At 37.8% G+C, this 14,948-nt stretch overlaps 2 protein-coding genes and 1 long non-coding RNA gene across 5 annotated transcripts in view; 2 read left to right on the forward strand and 1 right to left on the reverse strand.

Annotated features, from left to right (window-relative positions):
- MED13 (mediator complex subunit 13) overlaps positions 1-4,069 on the forward strand; it is a 103,717-nt gene extending 99,648 nt beyond the window's left edge. The window contains exon 30 of the mRNA XM_059379251.1: positions 77-4,069. Coding sequence (XP_059235234.1) covers positions 77-209 — 133 coding nt within the window. The 3' untranslated portion in view covers positions 210-4,069. The remainder of the gene's footprint in view (positions 1-76) is intronic.
- Positions 3,988-14,438, reverse strand: LOC132003643 (uncharacterized). Its single transcript, XR_009400257.1, has 3 exons — positions 14,147-14,438; positions 8,620-8,808; positions 3,988-5,239 (listed from the first exon to the last, which is right to left on the reverse strand). It is a non-coding gene; the product is annotated as an uncharacterized LOC132003643 (long non-coding RNA).
- A 62-nt stretch (positions 14,439-14,500) lies between these two features.
- The window catches only part of INTS2 (integrator complex subunit 2), a 48,087-nt gene continuing 47,639 nt past the window's right edge, over positions 14,501-14,948 (forward strand). The window contains exon 1 of one of the 3 annotated variants that reach the window (XM_059378905.1): positions 14,501-14,574. In XM_059378905.1, the coding sequence (XP_059234888.1) occupies positions 14,565-14,574 (10 nt within the window). In that variant the 5' untranslated portion in view covers positions 14,501-14,564. Of the gene's footprint in view, positions 14,864-14,948 lie in introns of all 3 variants that reach the window. The other 2 variants (XM_059378904.1, XM_059378906.1) reach the window with 2 other exon arrangements.

The raw sequence follows: 14,948 nt of genomic DNA on the forward strand, positions 1-14,948 counted from the left end.
TGAATCTTAGATGCCATAACTGGGAACTGCTTCCAAAATCTACAGTGAAAATAAATACATGACTTATACTTTTCAGGTTTGTTTTGGAACAGTACAATGCACTCTCCTGGCTAACCTGTGACCCTGCAATCCAGGACAGACGCTCATGTCTCCCAATTCATTTTGTGGTGCTGAATCAGTTATATAACTTTATCATGAATATGCTGTGATCTTCATTCAGTGGAACTGTACAAGAAAAAAACAAGGAAAATATTTCGCTGCAAGATTAAGTTACAGTTATCTTCTCAGTGAAAGTCATCTGTGATGGGGTCTAATTCTTATTACTTCAACAAATATTGTTTTGACTTGGGGGGAGGGGCTATAACCCTGCTATTTTTCACTGACTATACTGAACTCTTTAGGATGATGACTGATCATACAAAACGTATTATAACATTTTCGTAGCAAAATTAACCTTTTTTTTCCAGTCACAGTATTTGTGAAAAGTAATGAGCCATAGTACCCAGTCATGTTAAATGAATATTAAAAGCATGGAGAGGAAACATGAGGAACAATGAATTTCAACATATGGCTTCAGAACATCAAGATGTTCTTGTATTGGATTATAGTATCTAGTATTCAAAAATGCCTGCATCTCTTATTTATTGTAAGTTTTTAAATGTATAAATTGTCTTATATTTCTTAACCTCTTTTATAAAAATTTTCCTAGAAGGTTTATACTGCCTTCTTGCTTTAAAGCAATTGGTCTAAAATATATGTAATCGTCTTAATTAAAAAGTTGCAGTAGGGTTGCTTTTAGAGTATTATTTTTTTGTAAGGGGGTGGGTGGGACGGACAGTAAATTTGTATTGTCTCGATGTACAGTTTAATGGGGATAGAGGGGGAATAATGTCCATACCATTGTGTGTGGAGGATTTACAGCTAAGCTGTAGTTGCAGAGTACATGTACAGTAATGAAGTTCACTGTGTTTATAAATTAAAAAGGTACCAGGTCTTACAGCATTTTATATATCACACCTTTACAGAATAACATGATGGCAATATACAAGTGATATTGTTGGGTGGTTTAACTTAGAATAAAATGAGAATTCTTCAGTTATATTTTGTACTATGGTTTAGGGCTATGACTAATATTTCAGGCCATTTCCAGTGAAAGAAACTTAGTTTTACAAGAAAAACATTTGCTACTGAATGCTTAAACTAATTTTGGTGTTTTAATGTTACATGCTTAAATGTTTTTTTTTTTTTCCAGTTTTGACAGTGGCACATCTAGGCATGGGAATATTATTAATTATGAAAATTATCTTCAGGATCTGCTATAAGGTTGAAATTTAGCCCAGCTCTAGGCATTTTACAAATTATTTTAAGAACAGTCACTCTGATTGTTTGACTTTTTTTGTTTTTTTTAAATTAAAGATTGGGAATGTGTGTGAGAGTTGCATATGTATGGGTGTGTGTGTGTGTGTGTGTGTGTGCAATCAAACTGTGGTGTAAATAGATTCTCAGTGAATTCTGGTATTCAGACTCTATTCCACTAGTTAAAGAACCATTTTCTAAACTTAACCTGTTTCTTTTGCCTTTTTTATTTATTTAATTTTCTTGGTTTGGAGATGGCAGTCCCAAACACCAGAGTCTGTACTTTTCTGTAACACAGCTCAGATTAAGGCAGGGCATATGCCAAGGAGGTTCTCACCTCCCTAAAGAAGGGACTTGAATTTTAGGGACTTTAATTCACCCCTTCCTTCAGTACAGCTTTCCCCCTTCTTGTTTGCACATGCCAAGAAAAATGCTTTTATGCAGGCTTTACCCCGTTAAAACGTTATTTCTACAGTGCTGCTCACAAGAGAGTCCAAGTTAGCCTCCTACCTGTGTTGCTGACTTGAATTCACAGTCACCAAGTCTACCTATCTTTCTTGGAAGCAGTCTAGCAAAATTCCGAATTTATACATTCACTAATTCTTCACAAAGACAAAATCAGTTGTATTTACAAAACTGTAATTCGGTATGTTTTATTTTGTTTTTACTGAAACTTGTTTTGTAAATACTATATGCTTAGCTTAAATATCACTTTCTTATGAACAGTATAACTTCTTCAAATTGTGTATATTAAAACATTAGCAAGTCTTGTTTTTTCTATAAAGAACACAACTGGTGACAAAGGTTTTCAATCACTTCTTCAAAATTACAATGCAATTCCAGTGGTCAGCATTTTTGAAATTAAAATTTGAAGATCACATCTCTGCATTCATTTTTAAATTATGCTAGCACACTACAGATTATGTTGGCATGTTTTGTTCTGTACTTAAACTTGTCTGAGATTTGAGGGAAAAGATGTTTATTTGGAATTTCTATAAAAAGTATCCTTTTTTATATACTTAGCTCAGTAGTGACTTTTAAAAATAAGAGCTATATTCTCAGTTGTTTAATATCACTAGCTTATAGTAACCACACCTCAGTTTGAAAATAGATTTTTAAAAATTATTCCCTGACAGTTTCTTTTATATGGAGCCATAAGGAAGAAACCCAGTATACAATTACTTCTTAACTGGGAATCAGGGAGTAGTTCCCAAATATACAGGATTTACTGATAAGAATTTTTTTTCTTCCCTTCACATACAAGTTCACATTTAAATAGAACATTATTAAATAGCCATTAGAAAAGGTCAGGAGACTTGTTTCAGAAAAAAATTAAGCCTTTTATGCAGGATGATGGATCTGACTTACTAATGTACTGTCACAGACAAGTATGGGTAGTTTTTTTGTTTGTTTAAATGGTAAAGCAAAATAATACATACTTTATACCAGTTGATCACCAACACCTTGACTTCTTTGTTACAGTGCTAATGTGTTTTTTGTGCAGTTATCCATTACCAAGCAGGGTGGAAGTTCAGTATTTTGGCATTTAAAAAGATTAGTTATATAATGTCTGCTTCCAGCCAGTGAGAAACATCTAGCCATACTTTCTTATGCAAGCCATTCAGTTATCAGGACTGTGAATTAACACTGTATGAATAAATTTCTGTACACCTTATTGTTTGGCCAGAAGGCCACCAAGTGTACTTATATGTAATCCTTAAATTTTAAAGTAGCTGTAATTTTTAAATCTTTCTAAACTTTTCTTAAACCACTAAAATTAAGCTCTTACTACTTAGTCAACTATCCTCAGCTGTATTCGTACTCAATTGTCAGTATGGCACAGATTACTGTATTAAAATATTCTTTTCGTCTTCATATTTACCTTCTGAGGTAATTTTTTAACTTAATGTGTTACTACAAAGATTTGCAGATCTTTAATCAAGCACTATGTTAATACTGTAATATCAAAATACTATGTTGCGTTATTTAAAATGTTCAAATTGAATACATTAAAAGGAAGTTTTTAAATGCTGTTGCATCATATAATTTGCTACTCATCCACTATGGCATCACATATCAGTCTATTAATACATTTAATGTTGCATGAGTAATGTTTTGGTCTGGGTTTCCTCTTAAGATTTTAGTTTGTCTAAATTAAGGAAAACTGTTTTTGACATACTTCTCCCCGACCCCCCAATCAGCTAGAAATCTTAACCTTCTGGTTTTTCTTGGTGTTTTAATGGGCCCAAGAACTGTGGTTTAAATTTTCGTATGTTTTCTCTTTTGTGGAGTATGAATTAAAAACTGGATTTGGGACCTAAAATACTCCTCAGGTTGATGTATTCATGAAGTTTTAAAATAGCTTTAGTTTTTCAAAGTAAACTGGATTTGTGGACCTTAAAGTTACTGAGTTTAAACTACAAATTGTAACGTCATTACTGGACATGTCAGCATCAACTCTCTCAAAATAGCTTGGTCACTTTATGAAGGGGCGTTTTAAAGTTGTTGTTTAGCAGTGACATTTAATATGGTCCAATTTTTTTTTTTTAATGTGACAAAAAAAAAGAATAAGGAACAAACACTATTGCTGCCGAATGCCATAACACTGAGTTGTACAAATTGTGATTGAGGAAATGAAAAGGTTTATACTTTTTAAAAAAAAAAAAAAAACAAACAAAACTTCAAATGGAATAAATTATTCATGAAGCCTTCATTGTGGTGTCTCATTCTGTTAAAAATATTTCCATCTTAAACTTAGTAAAAATTAATAGTACTTTTTTCATTGTAAGTGGAAAGGGGTAACCTAGAAATTAATGGACTTTTAATTTCTCTATCTGAAGTATTTCAATGATTAATATACAAGAAAATTATATGTACATACATTTTTCTTTTAGACTGATCAGTTTGGTATCAGTTTTCTAGTCTAAACAAGTTACTTTCAAATATTTAAGCTTAGTTCAGTCCTATTTGTTCATATAAATATTTTGAAACATAATATAGGGGTTCAGATATGAACAATCCATTAAAAATACTTTGTATAGGCACCCATTTTAAATATTTTTGTACAAACTTAAGCTGAGTAAGGACAAACCCCCAAATTATCGTGTTCATTTTGAAATAGTTTCTGCCAGCAAAAGTTTTAAAATAGGGCTTTAAAAGGAGGTGTATGTTGTTGGAACTTGTACCTTACTAAATTATTCTACATCTCACAGTTCATATTACCTGTAATTTTTTTTCATGGTAGATTAAAATCCTTTATGGCTGCTTCTTGATCTAAATACTAAAAAAAGTCTTGGGGATGCCTGGGTGGCTCAGTTGGTTAAGCAACTGCCTTTGGCTCAGGTCATGATCCCAGGGTCCTAGGATCGAGCCCCACATCGGGCTCCTTGCTCAGTGTGGAGGCTGCTACTCCCTCTCCCTGCTACTCTGCCTACTTGTGCGCTCTCTCTCTCTCTCTCTCTCTCTCTCTGTGTCAAATAAATAAATAAAACAATACCAAAAGTCTTACCTATACCCTGCTTTCTTTTCACAAACCTCAAAATGGGCTTCTTTCATATGTTTGCCTCCCAGTCTCTTAGGCATATGAGTTCTTTGAAACCCCTATGGTTATTTTTGCCTTAAGGCTTTCCAACTTTCCAAATACACCCTTTATGTTCTGTAGAAGGCTCAAATGCAGAATAATTAAGGCATGCCAGAGGAAAAAAATGCGTAAAGTCTATAACAGGACTTTTAAAACATGCTTCTAGAGGCGCCTGGATGGCTCATTTGGTTGAGTCTGCCTTCAGGTCAGGTCATGATCTTGGGGTCCTGGGATCGAATCCCACAGAGATGCTTGGTGGGGATCCTGCTTCTCATTCTCACTCTCCCTCAAATGAATAAAATCCTAAGGGGGAAAAAAATGCTTTTAGCAAGATCAAGGATGGAAAAAAATGCAAAGAATCATGTATTTAATACTTTTTATCTTCCTTCTAAAGGGAGAAACTAAAAACCAGCTTGAAGGGTCCTTAAGCACTAAAATGTAAAATAACTTGACTATGATGAAATTAAAATCTGAGATAGTTAACTGACCAAAAAGGACTTAAAGGTCCCAGGTCCAAGAAAGTTACATCCTTGGTACTAAAAGAATTTGTAGATAATGATTTCAGAAATGCTGTAGAAAACTGGAAGATGCCAGAGGAGTGGAAACCTACAGCTTGCCCGTGTTTTAGTTTTAAAGTTAGAAACTACAGACAAATTTAGTTGAAAAAAAAGATTAGAAAACAGCATAGTTTCAGCACTCTTTGTTTAACAGACTATCTGCTGTACACTAGTCATGAGATATAAATCTTTGAACTTTAGCTCTAGTCTACTGACAAACATACTTGTGTGTGTGTGTGTGTATATATATATATATATATATAATTATTACCATAGGCCTTCTACTGTAATATAATAATGCAGTGCATATACAAGAAAGAGTAGAATAGTTGAAATCAATCTCTACATTTTATTTTGACAGCATTAGCAAACAATACAGAGATGCATATTTAGGTTATTTAATAAGGTTTCATGGTATCATTACACTGAAATCATTAATCTAAACCAGTATTCAGTACCATACTGTGCCAAAGGCGAAGAAATAAAATACAGTTCCTGCCCTCCAGGTACTTCTATTCTGGTAGGAGGGAAGAGGGGTTTTTGTTCTTGTTTTTTGTTTGGTTGTGTGTTTCGTGTTTTTAGGAGAGACAAGTGCAAACAAGACAGTGCAATATGTGATGTACTATGATGGAAGGGAGCAAAGGGTGTCTTGGGAACATTGATAAAGGGATACTTTAATGAAGAGATAGGTGGTTTGTCAAGAAAAGATTTGGAAACAAAGTGACACTTAAAGGATACATAGGTATTATATAAAGAGAATAAAGGAATTTCAGACAGAAGGAACCAGTTGAGGGGGCGGGGAGAGGGCCAGCCCATGAATACCATGAAGGATTTGGGAAACAAGCAGTTCCAACAGACTGAAACAGGTGCTTATGAGAGATAGATGAGATAGATAATGCAGGAGTCCAAGCCAGAATTAAGTCAGACCATGAAAAGCTCTTAATTTGAGTGCAACCTTAGGGAAAGTGAACTTTATCCCAAAGCAGGGAAGTGTTTTAGTAGTTGAGATGATTGATAATTAATTGAACAATCATCCAAAAAGGCTTGATTAATGGAGCTGTATCAACCTGGAGGGTTGTCTCCAGTCTTGTGCTATAGAATCTTGGCTGGACCTAATTCTATTCAATATTCATGAAATTAATGAAGATATGATCTGCATAGCCAAAGCAGACAGCCAGTGTAAAAGAAGAGTCCAAAAGATCTCAAAGGAGAAAACAATAGAAGGAATCTTAACAATATAAAACAGGACACTATTGAGGATAATTTTATACCATGTTGGGACGCTTGCCTGGCTCAGTTAAGCATCTGCCTTCAGCTCAGGTTATGATCCTTGGGATCAAATTCCACATCTGGCTCCTTGCTCAGCGGGAAGCCTGCTTCCCCCTCAGCCTCCTGCTCCTCCTGCATGTGCACTCTCTCTCTCCCTGACCCCCCACACCATGACAAATAAATAAATAAAACCTTAGGAAAGTCCTATGTTGAGAAATCTGTAACTATATGACTCCTGAGGTCATTTTATTTTGATATTCTATGATTATATTTCCAAAGAATATTGGTCTTTAAATACAGAGGTCTTCTAATTTCTTGAAGCTCATTTCCTTGGCAGTAATCTACACCTAGTATATCTGAAACATCACTGTTTTTCTTTCTGTTTCTCCTTTTCTTTCTCTCCTTAGTCTTACTGAAAAATAGTTTAAAAAAGTGGAAAAGAGTAAAGTAAGCCATTCAGAGGACAGTATTTACCTCACTTAGGAAGGAGTCGCTATTTTGACCTGAAGCATGTTTCACCATATCTAAACACCAGTAATTGTTAAGACATAATTTTATATACCACTAAAACATAAAAAATGCTAAGTAAATTACACTACTGATTTTGAGACATCCCAATGTCAGAGGCTTATTGGTAGCTCAGTTGGTTAAGCATCTGACTCTTGATTTTGGCTCAGGCCATGATCTCAAAAGTTGTGAGATCGAGCTCCACCATGGACTTTGCATGGACATGAAGCCTGCTTAAGATTCTCCCTCTCTCCCTCTGCCACTTTGTCCCACTTGTGTGTATGCTTTCTCAAATATTTTTTAAAAAGACATTCCAATTTCATAAATGTTAAAAAGTAAAAAAATGGGGCACCTGAGTAGCTCTGTCAGTTAAGTGTCTGAGTGTCTTAATTTTGGTTCAGGTCACGATCTCACACTCTTGAGATCTTGAGATCAAGCCTGACAAGGAGCTCTGAGCTCAATGCAGAGTATGCTTGAGGATTCTCTTTATACCTCTCCCCCACCCTTCCTCCCATTTTCTCTCTCTCAAAAAAATAAAAAATTAAAAAAGATAAAATCTGAAAAATTGTAACAGTTGATGAAATATATCTTTTTGTGAGTAGAAATGGTAATAAGCTCAGTACCACATTAATCTTAAAAGGGGATTATTTCCTCAAGCATTTTATATCACAAAGAGTACACCATAAGATAAGCTACTCCTTCACTAATCAAAAAGTTTGTGGTTTATAAGCACATATACGTTCTTAATCTGTCTAAATACCACAGCTGCAAAATCTTTAAAAATTTATTTTAGTATAGTTTGGGAATAAGTGTCAGAGGAAGCAGATCTAAAACTCAGAAGTTCATGAGTAGTGGTATATAGGTATCTACAACGGAATACTATGCGGCCATCAAAATATGAAATCTTGCCATTTGCAATGATGTGGATGGAACTAGAGGGTATTATGCTAAGCAAAATAAGTCAATCAGAGAAAGGCAATTATATGATCTTAATCTCAGGAAACAAACTGAAGGTTGCTGGAGGGGAGGTGGGTGGGAGGGATGAGGTGACTGGGTGATGGACATTGGAGAGGGTATGTACTATGGTGAGTGCTGTGAATTATGTAAGACTGATGATTCACAGAGCTGTACCCCTGAAGCCAATAATACATTATATGTTAATAAGAAAAAGTTCATGAGTAAATCTTTTTTCCCTAAATTCTATATGATGGTCAAAATTACTTCACTGGCAAACACTGCAATGTAGATTTGAAAGACTGACTATGTGGATGTAAATGGGGAGAGGCCTGGAGCCTGGGATGACTTCCAGGTTTCTGGCTGGAGCAATTCTGGGTAGTGGGTGATACTCACTGAGGTAAGAATTGGAAGAGAAGAATGGGATGCCTGGGTGGCTTAGTGAGTTAAGCAGTTAAGCATCTGCCTTTGGCTCAGGTCATGATTCCAAGGGTCCTGGGATTGAGTCCTGCATCATGTTCCTTGCTCAGGGAGGAGCCTGCTTCTTCCTCTGCCTCTGCCACTCCCCCTGCTTGTATGCTCTCTCTTTAAAAAAAAAAAAAAAAAAAAAAGATTTATTTTAGAGATCACAAGTAGGCAGAGAGAGAGGGGAAGCAGGCTCCCTGCTGAGCAGAGAGCCTGATATGGGGCTCGATCCCAGGACCCTGAGATCATGACCTGAGCTGAAGGCAGAGGCTTAACCCACTGAGCCATCCAGGCACCCCCCGGACAAATCTTTAAAAAAAACTGGAAGGGAAAGAAAGGGGACTTAGTGTCAGCACTCATCACCTTTATACTCCAGCTATCTTATTTGGGCTGGGTGTGTTCTGCTCTTTTCTTCTTTTCTTTTTCTTTCTTTTTCTTTTTTAAAGATTTTATGTATTTATTTGAGAGAGAGAGTATGAGAAGGGGAAAGGTCAGGGGGAGAACCAGATTTCTGAGCGGGGAGCCCTATACAGGACATGTTCCCGTGATTCTGGAATCATTACCTGAGTTGAAGGAAGACGCTTAACTGACTGAGCCACCCAGGCACCCTCTTCTCCTTTTTTAAAATTCAGATTCAATTAATTAACATATAATGTATTACTAGCTTTAGAGGTAGAGGTCAGTGATTTATCAGTCTTTTTAAAAAATATGATTAGCCTTCCCTTTATATATATTATTATACTTTTTCTCATTTTTTAAAATTTAAATTCATTTAATTAACAAATAATGTATTTTTTATTTCAGAGGTAGAGGTCAGTGATTCATCAGTCTTATATATAATACCCAGTGCCCTTCTTAATGTCCATCACCCAGTTACCCAATCCCCACCACCCCCACCTCGCTGGCCAACAATGCTGTTTTCTTCCTATGATTAAGAGTCTCTTATGGTTTGTCTCCCTCTCTGATTTCTTCTTGCTTTATTTTGTCCTCTCTTCCCCTGTGATCCCCTTTTATGTCTTAAATTCTGAGTGATGATAATTGTCTTTTTCTGTTTGGCTTATTTTGCTTAGCATAATACCCTTTAGTTCCATCTACATCATTGCAAATGGTAAGATTTCACTTCTTTTTGATGGCTGAGTAGTGTTCCTGTGTGTGTGTGTGTGTGTGTTTCTATATACAGACACACTACATCTTTATCTATTCATCTGATGAATAGATGATAGACATCTGGGCTCTTTCCAGAGTTTGGCTGTTATACACATCAGGTGCAGTGCCCCTTTGGATCACTACATTTATATCTTTGGGGTAAATACTCAGTAGTGCAATTGCTAGGTCATGGGATAGTTCCATTTTCAACTCTTTGGGGAATCTCCATACTGTTTTCTAGAGTGGCTGCACCAGCTTGCATTCCCACCAAAACAGTGTAAGAGTGTTCCTTTTCTCTGCATCCTTGCCAATATCTGTCGTTCCTGACCTGCTAATTTTAGCCATTCTGACTGATATGAGGTGGTATCTCATTGTGGTTTTGATTTGCATTTCCCTGATGCCAAGTGATGTGGAGCTTTTATTCATGTGTCTGTTAGCCATTTGGATGTCTTCTTTGCAGAAATGTCTGTTCATGTCTTCTGCCCATTTCTTGATTGGATTGTTTGTTCTTTGGATGTTGAGTTTGATAAGTTCCCACAGATCTTGGATACTAGCTATTTCTCTATGTCATTTGTAAATATCTTCTCCCATTCTGTCAGTCATCTTTTGGTTTTGTCAACTGTTTCCTTTGCTGTGCAAAAGCTTTTGATCTTGATGAAATCCCAATAGTTCACTGGGATGAAATCCCAGTCATTCATTTTTGCTTTTGTTTCCCTTGCCTTTAGAAATGTGTCTAGCAAAAAGTTGCAGCTGAGGTCACAGAATTTGCTGCCTGTGCTCTCCTTCAGAATTTGATGGATTCCTCTTATATTTAGATCTTTCAACCATTTTGAGTCAATTGTGTATGTTGTAAGGAAATGGTCCAGTTTCATTCTTCTGTTTGTGGCTAAAAGGGTTCTATTCCTGACTGTAAGGGTGGTTCAACATCTGCAAACCAATCAATGTCATACACTACATAAATAAAGGAAGGACACGAATGATATGATCCTCTCAACAGATGCACAAAAAGCATTTGACAAAGTACAGCATCTTTCTTGATTAAAACTCTTCACAGTGTAGGGATAGAGGGAATATACCTCAATATCATAAAAGCCATCTATGAAAAGCCCACAGTGAGTATCATTCTCAATGGGGAAAAATTGAGAGCTTCCCCCTTAAGGTCAGAAACATGGCAAGGACGTCCACTATCACCACTGCTGTTCAACATAGTACTCGAAGTCATAGACTCAGAAATCAGACAACAAAAAGAAAAGGTATCCGAATCGGCAAAGAAGTCAAACTCTCACTCTTTGCAGATGATATACTTCATGTGGAAAACCCCCAAATTACTAAAACTCATACAGGAATTCAGCAACGTGGCAGGATACAAAATCAATGCACAGAAATCAGCTGCATTTCTATGCACTAACAATGAAACAGAAATTAAGGAGTCAATCCCATTTACAATTGCACCAAAACCCACAAGATATCTAGGAATAAACCTAACCAAAGAGGAAAAGGATCTATACTCAGAAAACTATAGAACACTCATGAAAGAAATTGAGAAGACACAAAGAAATGGAAAAATGTTCCATGTTCATGGACTAGAAGAACAAATATTGTTAAAATGTTTATGCAACCTAGAGCAATCTATACATTCAAAGCAATCTCTCCCAAAATACCATCAACTTTTTTCCAGAGCTGGAACAAATAATCCTAAAATTTGTATGGAACTAGAAAAGACCAAAGGAGTGTTTGAAAAAGAAAACCAATACTGGTGATATCACAGTCCTAGACTTCAAGCTCTATTACAAAGCTGTAATCATCAGGACAGTATGGTACTGGCACAAAAATAGACACATAGATCAATGGAACAGAACAGAGAGCCCAGAAATGGATCCTCAACTCTATGGTCAACTAATCTTCGACAAAGCAGATAAGAATATCCAATGAAAAAAAGACAGTCTCTTCAACAAATGGTGTTGGGAAAATCAATCTGCGTTGTCTTAGACTGAAATGGATCTGCACGTTGTTTCTCCATTACTGATCACAAGATAATAAACAACCAGAGTTGGAAGAAATCTTAAAAATCACGTAGTTCACATCCCCTTTTTCCTCCTATTCACCTGTCAAACAGTCTTTGATTTCTCTTCATACTCCTCCTGTGAAATGACCATCCAGGGAGATTAAATTGTTTAGCCTCTCTTGGTCTCAATTTCCCCACAATTATAAAATAGACTATTACCTACCTCAGAGAATTGAATCGGATAATAGATATAAAATACTAGTGCCTAGCAAGTGTTCAATAAATGTTCTCATTAAATGTCAGCTTAAAAATGACTATTTATAATTTGTAAGCTAAGACACTGTAAAATCAATTTTAGTGTGTAGTGACTAGCAATTAAAAAAATTTTTTTTGGGCGCCTGGGTGGCTCAGTGGGTTAGGCCACTGCCTTCGGCTCAGGTCATGATCTCAGGGTCCTGGGATCGAGTCCCGCATCGGGCTCTCTGCTCAGCAGGGAACCTGCTTCCTCCTCTCTCTCTCTCTGCCTGCCTCTCTGCCTACTTGTAATCTCTCTCTGTCAAATAAATAAATAAAATCTTAAAAAAAAAATTAATAAAAAAAAAATTTTTTTTTTTGAAGGTTTTATTTTTAAGTAACCTCTACATCCAATGTAGGGCTTGAACTTAAACCCTGACTGGGATCAGGGGTTGCATGGTCCACTGACTGAGCCAGCCCACTTCCCCGTGACCAGCAATTTAAAGAAATGAAATAGGGAGGACCTGGATGGCTTAGCTGATTAAACCTCTGCCTTGGACTCAAGTCACAATCCCAGGGTCCTGGGATCTACCCCTATATTGGGCTCCCTGCTCAGCCCCATGTTGGGGAGTCTACTTCTTCCTCTCTCTCTGCCTCTCCCCCTGCTCATGCTCTCTTGGTCACGCTCTCTCAAATAAATCTTAAGAAAAAAAAGAAAAAAAGAGGGCGCCTGGGTGGCTCAGTAGGTTAAGCCACTGCCTTCAGCTCAGGTCATGGTCTCAGGGTCCATTGGGCTCTCTGCTTGGCGGGGAGCCTGCTTCCCCCTCTGTCTCTGCCTGCCTCTCTGCTTACTTGTGATCTCTGTCTGTCAAATAAATACATAAAATCTTAAAAAAAAAAAGGAATAGAACATATAACATGTAGTATGTACATTATTTCATAAAAATTTTGTTCCATTTAAATGTTGTTACGGGGATGCCTGGCTGGCTCAGTTGGTGAAGCATGTGACTCTTGATCTTGCGGTTGTGAATTCAGACCCTGTGTTCGGTATAGTAATTTAAGAAAACAAAATCTTAAAAAAAATGTGGGTATATATGCGTGTGTGTGTCCTGGGTCACAATATGAAATGTATTACTGTAGGTCAGGTGGAAAAAAGTTCGAGAAACATTGTAATACACATTAGTTCTTTTCTTCCTTTGCTGATTTTTAATGCTGCAAGCAGTCTTTATTAGATTATCATTCTATGCATGCCTTAGTAACTATAGAGTATGAAGTTCCAGCTCTGTAAAATATTTTTGTTTCTAGCTTGTAGCACAGTATCTGGTAAACAGAAGGTGCTAATGCACACTGATTGTACCAGGAATTAGAAATAGTATGAAAATATATAGAGATTAGTACTTCTTAATCTTTTCTAGGTGCTTAGACTCCGTTTGAAAGGTTGTTGCAAGTTTTGGGCCTTCTTTTTTTGTAGGTTTTAGGGAATTCCTGAAACTCCATCCATCACTTTCTAAGGATCTATGGACACTAAGTTTTTGTTTTTATTTTTTATTAAAGATTTTATTTATTGGACACAGAGAGAGATCACAAGTAGGCGGAGGCAGGCAGAGGGGGAGGCAGGGCGTGGTGGAGGGGAGAGAACAGACTCCCTGCTGAGCAGAAAGCCCAGTGGGGAGCTCGATCGCAGGACCCTGGGATCATGACCTGAGCGGAAGGCAGAGGCTTAACTACTGAGCGACCCAGGCGCCCTGGTTTTTGTTTTTAAATTGAAGTATAGTTGATATACAATGTTATGTTAATTTCAGGTGTACAATAATATAGTGATTGGACATTTTATGAAATATAGTCACGACAAGTGTAGCTACATCTATTACAATACCAACTTCTATGTTCCAAGGAGCTACTCATTCCATAACTAGAAGCCTGCCCTCCCACTCCCCCTTACCCATTTTTCCCATTCCCCAACCCCTGACCCTAAAGTACAGAACACTGAAATTAAGATGTTTAACTTCTGACCAGGAGGGTGTGAGGTCAATAGCGGAAGCAAGCTCAGGAAAAGATTAATTTTAAATTCACCTGTAAATCCTAGGATTCTAGAACTTTGGCGCTAGGAGGGCAGAGGCAGAGATGGAGAGAAGAGTACAGTCTGATTCCATTGGTGTTCCGGCCAAAGAATAGTGGAAACAACTTTAACATTTCTTTTACATACGTTACTTCATTCAGGTGCCGCAAAAATCCTATGACGATGAAGCTGCAGCTCGGGAGGGCTTAAGGACGTAATCGAAAAGGACGCTTTAGAGAAGACACTGGAAGCACTGGACTAAATTAAATCTCCGTGTGTAGAGTGGTGTGGTTAGGCTGGGCAACAGCGGGGAGGAAGGGGTGGGGCCGCGCACGCGCACCGACGCATCAACGCCGACGTCTCTGGGTTTCCTTTCGCAGCCAGCGGTCCTCTCAGTTCAGTACGGTGGCCGAGGGGAGCCAGACGCTGGGGATGAATGAAGGTGCTGGATGAAGGTTGAAACAGCTCCCTCCGCTTTCCCTTCCCTTCAGTCCGGGTTCTTTCTTTGTGCTTGTGCGGTGTCCCCATACAGCCTATCGCACTGCCGACCCCACTGATCCCGGCGTCTGGGTTTTTGGTTCCTGGGACGACTCAGGGCACAGCTAGGGTTGGCGAATCGGGATTATCGCCTAGGCCCAACTTCGGATCGCGCTCTTGATTTCTACAGCGTCCCGCCTCTAGGGCGCGGAATCCGTGTTGGGTCCCGGGAGGTTGGAGGGCAAATCTGAAAGGTATGACAGAGCTTCCGCCTCTCAGGCCTTAGCGCGTTCCCCGGTTCGTGTCGGTCACTGGCCTCACATTTCTCTGCCAGAGCGA

This window comes from Mustela nigripes, chromosome 16 (assembly GCF_022355385.1).
Source record: "Mustela nigripes isolate SB6536 chromosome 16, MUSNIG.SB6536, whole genome shotgun sequence".
Lineage (NCBI taxonomy): Eukaryota > Metazoa > Chordata > Mammalia > Carnivora > Mustelidae > Mustela > Mustela nigripes.